The sequence below is a fragment of the Cnephaeus nilssonii genome (assembly GCF_951640355.1).
Source record: "Cnephaeus nilssonii genome assembly, chromosome: 5".
Lineage (NCBI taxonomy): Eukaryota > Metazoa > Chordata > Mammalia > Chiroptera > Vespertilionidae > Cnephaeus > Cnephaeus nilssonii.
Window position 1 is genome coordinate 18,024,384 of NC_137076.1, and position 14,753 is coordinate 18,039,136.

Here is a 14,753-nt window from a genome sequence, read left to right on the forward strand (position 1 = left end):
TGCAGCGACAAGGGCTTTTCCTTGAGGAGGGACATTCCTAGGACCAGGACCTGCTGGCTGGAAGACCCGAGGTTCTTGACCAAGGAGAGGCATGAGGGCTTTCTGGAACAGGCAGCCAGTGAGACTTGGAGGTAGAATGTCTACCTCCCAGCTCTCTATCGGATGCTGGCAGGCAGCACAGCCTCTCAGGTCCAGTGAGGGCTGGTCCTCCCCTGCCCACCCACCTACTCACAAATCCTCCCCCAGCATGCACTCCTGGATCCTGAGAGCAGATGACCCCTGTCTGGCTGCCACCACTGGTCAGCACATTGCACAAGTTCAACCTCAAATCTTCCCCAAACCTATGCCCTCTCCACAGTCCCAACTTTGGTCCAGGCCCCCTCCTCCCCTGCCAAAGGGATCCTTCCAAAACACAAATCTGACCTGTGTGTCCCCTCACCCAAATCCTGCACCTCCAGTCTCCCACCTCATTCTTCCCACCCACTCCAGCTCTGACTCCAGACCCCTGAAAAGCCTGTCTCCTCCACCTTCAGAACTTGCACACACCCCTTGCCAGCACCCAGAACTATCCAAGTCACTCGACCCCCTTCGCTTGAGCTGATACATCATATGACACAAACCTTATTCTTGAGGAGGCTCTCAGAACCTTTCTAAGAAGGCAGGAACCGCCAACTTGGCCTCAGAATCATTCATGGCAACCATGGGGCAATGACTGCACCACTGTTTCACGAACTCCTTGCTGGCACATAGGAGCCCCAAGGGCAGGACCCAACTGTTTCCCGCCCTCCTTTCGTAGCAAGCCCAGCACCAAACACAGTGGTAGGCACACAAGAGGCATGTAACAACCACCAGAAGAAGAGCAAGATGTCATGAGTTCATCCACATGTTGACTAATTGTTTTTATCTGGGCCGTTCCGCTTCTCCCTCTCCCTCCTTCTCCCACTTCCGTTCTCCTTCTCCAGGGTCATCAACCCCAAATCTGAAACATGCCCTAAGACCAAAGGGAGGGAGTGCAGAGAAGCCCCACTTTTAAAGTGTTGGGGGGGGGGGTGCGCTCGGTGAGAATGCAGGCACAAAACCTATACCCTGGCCTTGCTGAACTCTCCCCTGCGGATAGGTAATCAAAAATAACTGCTGTTAAAGAAAGTGAATGATACACCGGGTGGGCTCCCTGGAGATAGCACAATGATAGCAAAGCTAATAAAACTTTTCTACCCCAGTTACTATGGACAACAAGAAGAAGGCGTCCCCAGGGGGTAGCAGCTACCATGTGGAAGCAGTCCAGCTGTGAGACAATCAATTCAGAGCACCCTGATCAATTCAGAGCAAAGTGTGGAGTTTTCAGAGCAATTTCACATCATGAGTTCATTGGACCCTGCCGGGACTCTGCTGGCAGAGGTGAAGAACGGGGCACCTCACTCCCTGAGGAGGGACGAACAGCATGGTCTGACCCCCCAGCACCACCAGCCCAGGGCTCCCTCCAGCTTATCTCAGGCTCAACTGCCCCCATCCCAATACTCGGCCAAGACCTACCCAACTTGTGCCCACACTGTTCCAGAGTGCCAGGCTCTCACAGTGACTTCTGCTCTCATGTTGCAGAAGCAGCTAAGACTTGACATGGTCCATTTTCCCACTGCCCTGCTACTGTCCCTCTCGTGGCCACCGACTAATGATGCCATCGTCCTCCCAACTGCTCAGGCCAATTGCCACAGACTGAATGTTTGTATCTCCCCAAAACACGTATGTTGAAACCTAACCTCTAATGTAATGGTGTCAGACAGTGTGGCCTTTGGGAAGGGTCATGAGGGTAGAGCCCTTGTGAATGAGATTAGTGACCTCATTAAAGGGACCCCAGAACCCTGGCCGGTTTGGCTCAGTGGATAGAGCGTCAGCCTGTGGACTGAGGGGTCCGGGGTTCGATTCCAGTTGGGAGCACATGCCCGGGTTGCGGGCTCGATCCCCAGTAGGGGGTGTGCAGGAGGCGGCCAACCGGTGATTCTCTCTCATCGTGGATGTTTCTATCGCTCTCTCCCTCCCCCTTCCTCTCTGAAATCAATAAAAATAAAAAAAATAAAGGGACCCTAGAGAGCTCCTAGACCCTTCCACCATGTGAGGAAACAGTGAGAATACACCATTTATGAATCAGGAGTGGCCTCACCAGACATCTTGATCTCGAACTTCTAGCTTCCAAACTTCAATAAATTTCTGTTGTTTATAAGCCATCCAGTCTACAGTATTCTATTTCAGCAACCCAAATTGACAAAGGCACCAACTTTCTCTTTCCCCCACCTGCCACACTGACCTGCCAACACCCCATGACCCTCTCACAGCCCACACAGGCACAGTGGACAGAACACTGACATCATCAGGGCCCCAGGGCAATGTCGCTACCTTTGCATCAACACATGCACATTCAAAGTGCTGGGCACCCTCTGAGCACACCCTCACCCTAGCTCACTTCTTCAAGCTACCCTGCCCTGTGGGTCTGAGGTCCACTTTCCAGATGAGGAATCTAATGCATAGAGGTGTGTAGATATGCCCAAGGCACACAATGAGTATGTAGGGCTGTCCTACTCGTGGAAGGAGGGACCACAGACATGTGGGTGTGATGAGGCCCCTGAAACCACCAGAATTCCCAAGAGAAATAGTGGAGTCCCGATGTCTAAAGGGCCAACTGAAAAAGAGGATGAGTCCAAAGCAACAAGAACCTTCTCATCCTCCAGTTATTTGCACAGGCATTGGGGGACTGGACTCTTCCAGAACCTCAAGGCTTAGTGGACACAAGCTAGGGTGCAGTCAGAGATGGTTTGTTAGGAAAATTCAAACAAACCAAGGCCACCAACCCAGGAGCAGACACTTCAGCTGAACTGTGCCAAACCCACTCACACTGTGTCCTGGGCACACCTTCCCAAGGAAACACCTGTGGGCGACATGTCCCTCACCCAGATACCCTCACTTCACCCTCAGGAGCAGTGTGAGTCAGTAAGTCTGGGCCCCATCCAGACACCTTTAGGGAAGATGGGCCAAGGAGTGAGGATGCCAAAGGCCCAACGTCTGAAGAGCCTCCGTGGAGAAAAGGCTCCCCTGGAACTCAGCCAGCTAGGTACCTCATAGCGATGGAATTTTAGCTGGGGAGGTTCAACTCCCTGGAGAGTACCTCCTCCCCCTAACACCCTGCACGGCTTCAAACCTCTTCTTCCTCCAAGAACCTGAACCTCACCGAGGGCCGAAGGTGGAGCTGGGAGGGATCCCACTAGAGGACAAGTGTCTTTTGTGTGAGTGAGCCTGCAGCCAGTCTCCACCTCCCTTCCTCAGGCCCTGGCTGAGGCAGCCATGCTTCATCTATCCCGGAGGTTCGGCTCAGTCATTAACGACCATCTCTACTAGGCAACGGGTTTTTTGTTGATCCCTGGAGACAGGAAGGAAAGAGAATAAGCTTTTCTCTTTCATTTCCCCCCCTTGGTTGCAGAAAAGAGAAGTTGGAACAAACAAGTTATATAATACTAGGGGTGGTGGGGAGCACAGTCCCTTGAGGACAGTTTCTCAAGTTGTGGGACTGCTAGAAGGGCCAAGGGGAAGACAGGAACTGCCCCCACCCCAGGCCAAATGGCAAAACCTTCATGGGACAAAAAGGCAGATGCAGACACCTCCTGGCAGACTGAAAAAGCAGGCTTCCAGACAAGGCCAGCCAACTCCTGCCCCCAGCAGTCCCACAAGTCTCCCCAAAAAGGCTATGGACCAACCTGTCCATAGATGAGACTTCCCTGCCAACTGCAAGCCCTAGAGAGCTTTTCCACACCCTATCCATCCCTCCCTACCTGGCCATATTTCTTGAACACTTATTTCCTCTGTGTAGCCTGTGTTCTAGACATATAAGACATGGTCCCCACCATCAAGGCATCTCCACTAATAAATAGACCAAGCAGTGTTGAGTGGTGATGATGTGATCAAGGATACAGGATCCAGCCATATGATCCAGCAATTTTGCTCCTGGTATCGAGCTCAAAGAAATGAACACGGGGGTTCACACAAAAACTTAAATATGCATGTTCATAGCAGCACTATCCAAAATAGCCAAAAGGTGGGTCCAACTCCAATGTCATCAGCTGGTGAATGGATAAACAAAATGTGGTATGTCCACACTATGGAATATTATGCAGCTATAAAAAGAATGGAATACTGATACATGCTACAATGTAGAGGAACCTCTGAAACATTACATGGAATGAAAGAAGTCAGTCATAAAAGACCCTGTATTGTATAATTCTATTTATAAAGCAGGTAACTTTAGAGACAGAAAGTAGAGTAGTTGCTAGGGGCTGGGATAGAAGGGGAATGGAGAGTGACTGCTAATGGGAACAGATTTCCTCTTGAGGTTATGGAAATGTTCTGGAAATAGATAAAGGATACATAACAACATTGGGAATATGCTACATACCACTGAATTGTACACTTTATTTTTTTATTTTTTTAAATTAATTAATTGATTGATTGATTATTTTAATGCCTTGCTGGGAATCGAACCAGTGACCTCTTGGTGCATGGAGCAACACTCAATCCACTGAGCCACACCAGCCAGGTTAGTTTATTTTTTAAATCCTCACCCAAGGATATGCTTATTGATATTAGAGAGAGGGGAAGGAGGAGTGAGAGAAAGAGAGAGAAACATCAATGCAAGAGAGAGCTATCGGTTGACAGGGGTCAAACCCACAACCTAGGTATGTACCCTGACCTGGAATCAAACCTGCAACCTTTCGGTATACAGGACGCTCCACCAGCTGAGCCACACTGGCCAGGGCTGAATTGTATGTATACTTTAAATGAGTGAGTTTTTATGTTATATAAGTTTTACCAAAAATAAATAAATAAATAACAAAAACTAACAATAAACAAACAAACCACACACACATACAACAAGGTGGCCAGAAAAAATGCCCTCGGGGCGAGTTGAATGCAGGTAAGGTAATCAGGCAGGTGACTTTGGGAGGCCATGACCTTGGAGTGTGGAAGGATGAAGAATGGAGCATGGGAAAGTCATGCACCAGGACTGGCTGGCCAGTTTGAAAGAAATGAAGGAAATAATACATGAACAATGCTACAAAGGCCTCTATATTTCAAAAGATCCTTGGAGACTACTGTGTGCCACATTTTCCTTCAAAACCTGGTCTTTTTTTAAAAAATATATTTTATTGCCCGAAACCGGTTTGGCTCAGTGGATAGAGCGTTGGCCTGCGGACTGGAAGGTCCCAGGTTCAATTCCGGTCAAGGGCATATACCTTGGTTGCGGGCACATCCCCAGTAGGGGGTGTGCAGGAGGCAGCTGGTCGATGTTTCTCTCTCATTGACGTTTCTAGCTCTCTATCCCTCACCCTTCCTCCCTGTAAAAATCAATAAAATATATTTAAAAAATAAATTTATAAATAAAAAATAAAATATATTTTATTGATTTTTTACAAAGGGGAAGGGAGAGGGATAGACAGTTAGAAACACAGATGAGAGAGAAACATCGATCAGCTTTCCCTGCACACCTCCTACTGGGGATGTGCCCTCAACCAAGGTATATGCCCTTGACCGGAAACAAACCTGGGACCCTTCAGTCCGCAGGCCAACGCTCTGTCCACCGAGCCAGACCAGTTAGGGCCTGGTCTTCTTTTTGTATGCTCCATATCACCATATTAGGGCTTCTTGCCTTCCTCCCTACACTAGCACCACAGGAATAAGACACACACACACACACACACACACACACACACACACACACACCACCAGTTGCTACAGACAACACAACAGTGATTTTTCACTGGGATGGATGGAAGGGGATAAATGGGCATCTTAGAGATGATGGAGATGTCTTTTTTTTTTTTTAATATGTTTAGGTCTTGGGGCTTTTTCTTTTTTTCTTTTTAAAATATGTTTGTATTGATTTTAGAGAGAGAGGAGGGGAGAGGGAGAGATAGAAACATCGATCAGCTGCCTCCTGCACACCCCCTACCAAGGATTGAGCCCACAACCCGAACATGTGCCCAGACCGGGAATCAAACTGGTGACCTCTTGGGGCATGGGATGACACTCAATCAACCAAGCCACACCAGTGGGGCAGCGGCGATATCTTTTAAGAAAGTGACTCTCAAAACAATGAGGTACCATCTCACACCTGTCAGAATGGCTATCATCAACAAATCAACAAACAAAAAGTGCTGGAGAGGATGTGGAGAAAAAGGAACCCTCCTTCACTGCTAGTGGAATGCAGACTGGTGCAGCCACTGTGGAAGACAGTATGGAGTTTCCTCAAAAAGTTAAAAATGGATTTGACCCAGTAATCCCACTTCTAGGACTATATCCCAAGAAACCAGAAACACCAATCAGAAAGGATATATGCACCCCTATGCTCATAGCAGCACAATTTACAATAGCTAAGATTTGGAAACAACCTAAGTGCCCATCAGCAGATGAGTGGATTAAAAAACTGTGGTACATCTACACAATGGAATACTACGCCACTATAAAAAAGAAGGAACTTTTACCATTTGCAACAGCATGGATGGAATTGGAGAGCATTATGCTAAGTAAAATAAGCCAATCAGAGAAAGATAAATATCACATGATCTCACTCATATGTGGGATATAATGATCACCATAATGTGATGAACAAGAATAGATCCAGAGACAAATGGCAGGGGAGGGGGGGCGGATAGAGAGCAACCAAAGGACTTGTATGCATGCATATTAGCATAACCAATGGACACAGACACTGGGGCGGTGGGGGCTTGCCTGGGGTGGGAATGACTGGCGGGGGAGGGGGGTATCAAGCGGGGGGAAAAAGGAGACATATGTATGTAAAACTTTAAACAATAAGTTAAAAAAAGAATTAAAAAAAGAAAGTGCCTCCATTTAGAAAAGATTTCTTAGATATTACATTAAAAGCATGATCCATAAAAGAAGAATATTGATAAACTCCATCTCATCAAAATAATAAACACTTGCCCAGTGAAAGATATTAAGAAAATGAAAAGACAACTTGCAGACTAGGAGAAAATATTTGCAAATCATGTATCTGATAAAAGGCTTGAATCCAGAATACATAAAGAACTCTTAAAAGTCAATAAGAGCCCTGGCTGGGTAGCTCAGTTGGTTGGAGCATCATCCCAATACTACAAGGTTGAGGGTTCAATCCCTGGTCAGGGCACAAATAGGAGTCAACCAATGAATGCATAAATAAGTGGGACAATAAATCAATGCTGATCTCTTTCTCTTTCTCTCTCCAAAATCAATCAACAAATAAAATTTTAGATCAATAAGAAGACAACGCAACTAAAATATAGGCAAAAATTTGAAGACACTTGACCAAAAATATGAATAGCCAATGAAACCATGAAAAAATGTCCAATATCATTAGTTCTTAGGGTCATGCAAATTAAAACCAAAATAAGATACCAGTATGCACTTAGAATTGCTAAAATTAAAGACTGGCCACATCAGTGTTGTTGTGGATGGGGAGCAGCTGAAACTCTCATGGACTGCTGATAGGAATGCAAAATGGTGCACCTTCCCTACCATATAGGACCCAATCATTTCACTCCTAATTATATACCCAAGAGGATGGAAGTATATGTCTCACAAAGATACATAATCAACCCAGCTGGCATGGCTCAGTGGTTGAGCGTTGACCTATAAACCAAAAAGTCACGGTTCAATTCCCCGTCAGGGCACACACTCAGCTTTTGGCTCGATCCCCAGTGGGGAGCGTGCAGGAGGCAGCCAATCCATGATTCTCTCTCATCATTGATGTTTCCATCTCCCTCTCCTTCTCCCTTCCTCTCTGAAGTAAATAAAAATATTTTTTAAAAAATATACATAACCAAATCTTCACAGCAACTTTATTTGTAATTATCAAAATGAAAACAACCAGTAAATGTATAAAAAAACTGTGTCCAACCATACAATGGAACACTATGCTGTAGTGAAAAAGAACAAACTTCTGGTAGTTGTAACAACTTAGATGAACTTCAAAAACATTTTAAGAGAAAGAAGCCAGTCACAAGAAGTCACAGATTGTACTATCCCATTCTTGTAAATTTTCTAAAAAGGCAAAATTACAGAGAAAAAAAAACCCCAAACAGATCAGAGTGTGCCTTGGGCCGAGGGTGGGAGTGGAGTTCATTGCAATGGGCTTGGATGGAACTCTTAGTCGTGATGAAAGCATTCTGAAAAACTGGGTTATGTTAATGGATGCATACTCATAATTTATAAATTTACTTTTATTGAATTTATTGGGATAACATTGGTTAATAATATTATATAGGTTTCAGGTGTACAATTCTATAATACACCATCTACATATTGTATTGTGTGTTCATCACCCCAAGTCAAGGCTCCTTCCACCACCATTTATCCCCCCTTATAAATTTATTGGAAGTCAATGAACTGCTCAGCTAAAATGAGTGAACAGTATCGTATGCAATTAATTATACCTCACCCAGGTTATCCCACCCCAGGGCCCAAGGCAGGGACCTGGGTTCACTGTCCCCTCTTATCTGTTCCTTACATGCCACCTCACGCCTGGTCACCACACCCTGCCCAGGTTACCCGCTGAATGTCTTTCCAAATCCTCTGAATCTCTCTTGCTCCCTACTGGAGGCCCAAAGTCCAACTCATGCATCTGGGCCGTCAGGCCTTTCTGGCCAGCACCATCCCAGGTCCCCACAATGAGACATGACACCACAGCACACAAGTACTGACCAACTTCATCATTCATCACGTTGACTGAAATGATTTGCCCCCATAAGCTCTCCAGTGAGAAAGAGCCCAAATTGTGTACGCGGTCAGCCAAGGGTGGCAGGCTGTCGGAGGGGGCTGGGCTGGGCTGAGCTGGGCTGGGCTACAGTGGCCCTGTGCAATGTAAAGAGGAAGGGAGGTTGTGCTCCCTAAGGCCGGTGTTCTTCCCCTCTGAAAACCCAGAACAACACATGTAAACATCAAGTTTTACACCAATTCTGGGGTTCAAGCAACCAGTCTCAGGACTTAGCCAAAAGGAAAGGGGACTTTCCCTGTTACCAAAAGGGGTGAATTCTGCCCCCTTAGTCTGAGGGCAAGACCTAGCTTCAAGTCCTTTAGCCAGGGGTGGGGGGAGATATTTAAACCCCATGGGTTGGGAAAAGATAGATCTTCCTTGTTTTCTTTAGACCTTCAGGAATCTCTCACCATCCTCTGGCTCCCCAAGACCTACTCAGGCCCCTCAAGACCCCTATCCCCGTCCCTGCCCATCAAGACTCACTGGGACACCCCCCCCCGGCCCCCAGGACCCCACAGCCTCCCCTGTCAGGTTCTTCCAGTCCTCTTAGGCCTCCTTCAGGTCCTCAGGTTCACTTGAGCCCCTTACCCCCAGCCTTCCACAGTCCTCACTCATCCCAGGTCCCCTCAGCATGCCCTCGGGGCCACCTTTAGAACGCTGGGGTCCTTTAGCACCCTCTAGAAAAGCTTGGGCCTCAGTCCCTGCAAGCTCCCTTCAGTCCCCTCCTCAGAGTCCCGAAAACAGCATCAACAACCTCAAGACTGCCCATTGCCCCTCCTCAGGCCCTCTCTGCCTCCCAAACCCCTTGGCATTCCAAGTTCCCAGGCAGGAGCCCCTAGGTTTCCTTTCAGACCTCCAAGCCCCCCAATGCCCCCTCTGGCTCCCAGAGCAACATGTCGACCTCTCGAGGTCCCGGGGCTCCCAGCCCTCCTTCAGTTGCCCCCTCAGCAGCCCCTAAAGCCTGCGGTCCCCCGGAAAGAACCTCGGGCAGCCCAGTACACTTCCAAGCCCCAGGACGCCCCACAGGTCACCTGAGCCGTGGGGCAGCTGCAGGCCCACTGCGGGCCGGGTCTCACCTGCTTGGGCGCTCCGGGCCCGGGCCTGCACCGAAGCCAACGCCACCGCTGCCGCCGCCACCGCCACCACCGGACTCCGCCATCTTACCGCCGCGCGTTCGAGTGACGGGGAGCCGCGCGCCCGTCCAGAAAACTGAGACTTGGGGATCAGGGGGCGGGGCATGCTCCGCAAGGGCAGGACCTGAGCGATGCAAGGGGCCGGGCGTGTCGGAGGGGCGTGGTCTCCCGGGCGGGGCGGGGTCTGGAGATGGGCGGGGCGGCGAGGGCAGAAGGCCCGCGCTCCTGAGTAGAGGAGAGGCGGGGCCTGTGGCGAGGGGCGTGGTCTGGGGGTCGAGGGGCAAGGCTCAGTCCACAAAGGGGCGGGGCCTGGTCTGGGACGGGTCGGAGCCTAAAATACGGTTGCAGGGTCGGGGGATAAAGGCGTGGCGATTGGCGAGGGTGGGGCCAGAGAGAAGCGGTGGAGGGGGGCTGTCGGGACGGTGAGGTGCAGCAGGTCTGGGGCAGGGTCTGCTACGGAAAGGGCAAGGAATGGAGCCTAATGGGAGGTGGGGCTTGGGAAACGTCCCCGAGCTCTGAAAACCACCCACCCCTTCCCAGAGTCACTCCCTCTCCAAGACCTCCCTCTAACCCGGGAACTCTCACCCTGTGCCCAGGTGTCGAACTTCCAGCCCATGTTTGAGCCAATAGGGACTCCTCCGTAAAGCTCCCAGAGCTTTTGAGGGCACCTCTACTCCCACCCCTTGGAAAGCCTAGAAACTTCGCCCTGGCAGGGTTCAGACTCCCAGGATCCTCTCTCCATCCTTAAGCCCATTTATTCTTTCACTCTCTGAGTCGAAAAACCATCTTTTGTGCAGCGAGCAAGACCCAGGGGTCCAGATGGGGCTTAGAGCCCTCCCTGCAGTCAGCGCTCAGAGAAGAGGGTGGACATGGACTGGAGACTCCAGAGGAGAAAGCAAGGGGCCCCTTGAGTAGATTGAACCTACTGTAGGTAGAACCAGACCCAACTAATCCATGCTCAACAGAGGGTCAAGTATATAATAGGTGTTCAATCGATCGTTTGTGTAAAATGCTCAGGAATTGACACTTCAAGTTGACAGATACCAGGTGCTGAAGGGCCCTGCTGACCTCTCCAGCACACAATAAGTGCTTAATCAATGTTGAATGTGTGCGTGCATGAGCAACGTGCATTCCCAGCAAGCTCTGCACACACACACACACTCTCCTGCCTGTGGTCGGCGGCCACTCAAGCCTTTGTTCCAGATGAACCACATGCAGGCATCAAACCCTGCTCAGCTGAGACCTACAGCTCACACACCCGCCAAACATACGGCTGCAGTCAATGGCATCCATATGCACACACACTTCATAAACACCCAGATTCAACCCACATGTCAGACAGACAGCCCAAGATCACTGGGCCCCTGGCTGTGTGCACATACATAGCATGCTGCAGACGCACAGTGCTGTGGTCACACTAGGTACTCCAAGAGTGCGTGTCACAGGACAGCCAGTACAAAGAACCTGAGGCAGGGTGTACCTGGAGTGTTGCCTGGCAGGGGAAAGTGAAGGGGAGGGGTGCTGTAGGTCATGGAGAGCACGTGGATCACTGTGGAGGTGTTTTCCTACATAAAATGAGGAGAGGGGCTTGTCAGCAGTGGGGATGTAACCAACATAACAGTAGGGGGCAATATCTTGAACAAGGGACAATACTTAGGAGTGTTCTAGGACAAATTATAGGGCTTGTCCCCGGGTAACGGCAGAGAAGGGCTGGAAGGTGGTCCTAGCCAGGAGGTACTTTGCAGATGGTGCCAATAGGAGAAGCAACAGATGGGATGTGGGGTGAGGCAGAGACCAGGGTTCTTGGCCTAGCCCGACTGCCTGTCACACCTGAGATGGGGCACAGGCAGGTAGGGAACCTGGAGAGACACCAAAGGTTACTGCACAGCCTCGTCCAATAATGATGACCTGTGATCTGGCAGACCCCACAAGCGGGGACACAGCAGACAGCGTCCTGAGGCCTAGTCACCATCTGGCCCACAGCTGACATGGCTCGCTCAGAGGCAGGGGCCTTGCCATCTGCTCCCCTGCTCTGGATCAGCTGTGGGACTCACGGCCCCAGGTCAGAGCTCAGAAGCCTTCTAGTAACCCTTAGGTGTTACAGAGGAGGAAACTGAGGTTTGGGGGGAAGGGATGCCTTGTTTCCTACAACCTCATGCTGGGGCCTCCTCCACCTATCTGCCCTTCACCACTGAGTGGCCTTGGAGCAAGCTATAAACGCTCCCAGTGCTTAGTTTTGCTTCTCTATAAACTAGACAGGTCATCCTGGCTGGTGTTATTCAGCGGTTAGAGCATAGGGTCCTGGGTTCAATTCCCAGTCAAGGGCATATACCTGGGTTGCAGGTTCATACCCACCCCGGTCAGTCTGGGCTTGTGCAGGAGGCAACCAAACAATTGATGTTTCTCTCTCTCTCTCTCTCTCTCTCTCTCTCTCTCTCTCTCTCTCCCTCCCTCCCTCTCTCCCTTCCACTCTCTCTAGAAATCAATGGAAAATATACCCTCCGGTGAGGATTAACCAAAATGCAAAAAATAATAAATAAATAAACTAGACAGGTCAACATCTGATGAATACTCACTATTATCACCCTGAGTTCTGCATCCACTTCTTATGAGCCATGAGGCTTGGACAGGTTGCTCTAGCTATTTTTTTTAACTTTTTAAAAAATATATTTTTATTGATTTCAGAGAGAGGAAGAGAGAGGGAGAGAGAGAAACATCAATGATGAGAGAGAATTATCAATCTGCTGCCTCCTGCATGACCCTTATTGGGGATCGAGCCCGCAACACAGGTATGAAATTGAACCCTGACATCCTGGTTCATGGGTCGACATTCAACCACTTAGCCATACCACCCAGGACAGTTTTCCCACCTTTAAAATGACCCTGAAGGGCAGAGCACAGAGACCAGGCTGAAATAAACAACATTCTGTGCTCAAAGCAGCTCAGTTAGTAGCCCTAAGTCCATGCCAGCTGATGGCACTTCCTCTCTCCCACACTCACTCTCCACCTCCCAGCACTACTTGACTTTTCTATCTAACAAAGTCTGTATTTTAGTTTTCCTTTTTTTAAATTGAGATATAATTCTTATACCATAAAATTTACCATTTTAGCCCTGGCTGGTTTTGCTCAGTGGTTAGAGCATCGGCCTGCGGACTGAAGGGTTCTGGGTTTGATTCCGGCCGGGGGCACATGCCCAGGTTGTGGGCTTGGTTCCCAGTGCAGGGCATGTGAGCGGCAGCCATTCGGGTGATTCTCTCTCATCATTGATGTTTCTATCTCTCTATCCCTCTTCCTTCTTCTCTGAAATCAGTAAAGAAATATATTTTTAAAAAATTTACCATTTTAAAGTGTACAATTCAATGGCACTTATTGCATTTGTGATGTCATGCAACCATCACTTCTCTCTAGTTCTAAAACACTTCTATCATCCCCAAAGGAGATCCTGTCCCCAGTAGCTCTCACTCTCCATTTCTAATCCGTTTCCTGTCCCTATGGGCTTACCAATTCTGGCTTATTTTATTCAGCATAATTATTTATGAGGTTCATTCACATTGTAGCGTGTGTCAGTGCTTCACTCCTTTTCATAACTAATATTCCATTTTGTTTATTCATTCACCCATTGATGGACACTTGGATTGGCCCCAGTCTGAGTGGGATGGCTATTGTGAATAGTGTGCTGTGAACATGTGTGCACATGTATTTGTTTAAACACACAATTTCAATTCTCTGGGGGTATGTGTCAATTTATAGATGAGGAAACTGAGGCTGGGAGGGTGCGAGTCAGCATTCAAGAATGTGAATCTGGTCTGAGGCTGGCCTCTGCCAGATACGTGTGGCCTTGGGCCTGGGGGGCTCCAGGACCCCTGGCTCAGAGGAAGAGACCCCAGAGGCCCTAAAGGCCCTCTTGCAGCACTTGGTCCATATCAGCCATTACGTTATTAATAGTGTAGCAGTGGGGGCTGCTGAGACTCCTCCCTTCACTCAAAGCCCACTCTCCCTGGTAATAAATCAATGGGACCTGCTTTGCCCACCTCGCACGAGGTCCTCCCAGGTTTGGCCCATCTCCAGGCAATAATCCTGACTGTCTGGCTGTGGACTGTCATCTTCCCCCAACACCCCAACTGAGGTGGGGGTCCCCAAGAGCAGCCTCTGATGCAGCCTCCCATACAGTCCACTCCCTAAGGGCCCAGAGCCCAAAGCCCTTGCTGTGTGGCTGCAGGAACCCTTCACCCTCTGCATTTGACCTTCTTCACCATCCAAGAAGGAATGCAGAACTGGCGATTCTTTTCTCAGGGCCAATTAGCGGCCCACGGTGCACATGCTGTGGACATTTGAGTATCTGGCTCAGAGCCTTTTTGGAGGAAGGGAGACTAATTCTTCCTGAGGGAAGGATTAAGTTCATTCCCATTTCAGAGGCGTGGAAACTGAGACCCAGAGAATCTAAGAGTCAAGAGTCACAATGATTCATTCCTGCGCTATGTATTTACATAATGTGCCAGGTGCTGTCCAGGGCTCTGAACCAGGAAGAAGACAAATCCCTGCCCCTTGAGAAGTTGGCATTCCAGGGGAGGTCAGATAATAAGCAGGAAAAGGAAATGGATGACAGTTCCTCCAAAAGTTCCTTATGGAGCTACCCTGTGACCCAGCCATTTCACTCCGAGGTATGTGCCCAAAGACAAGTGAAAGGAGCTGCAAAGACCCTATTTCTTTTTTAAAAATATTTTTTTATTGATTTCAGAGAGGAAGGAAGAGGGAGAGAGAAATAGAAACATCAATGATGAGACAATCATTGATTGGCTGCCTCCTGCACACCCCTTACTGGGGATGGA

General features: G+C 49.0%; 1 protein-coding gene across 3 annotated transcripts in view; it reads right to left on the bottom strand.

Moving 5' to 3' along the window:
• KLHL26 (kelch like family member 26) overlaps positions 1-10,019 on the bottom strand; it is a 29,528-nt gene extending 19,509 nt beyond the window's left edge. For all 3 annotated transcript variants that reach the window (XM_079773016.1, XM_079773017.1, XM_079773015.1), the window contains exon 1: positions 9,868-10,019. In XM_079773016.1, the coding sequence (XP_079629142.1) occupies positions 9,868-9,950 (83 nt within the window). In that variant the 5' untranslated portion in view covers positions 9,951-10,019. The remainder of the gene's footprint in view (positions 1-9,867) is intronic.
• Positions 10,020-14,753: the final 4,734 nt, after the last annotated feature.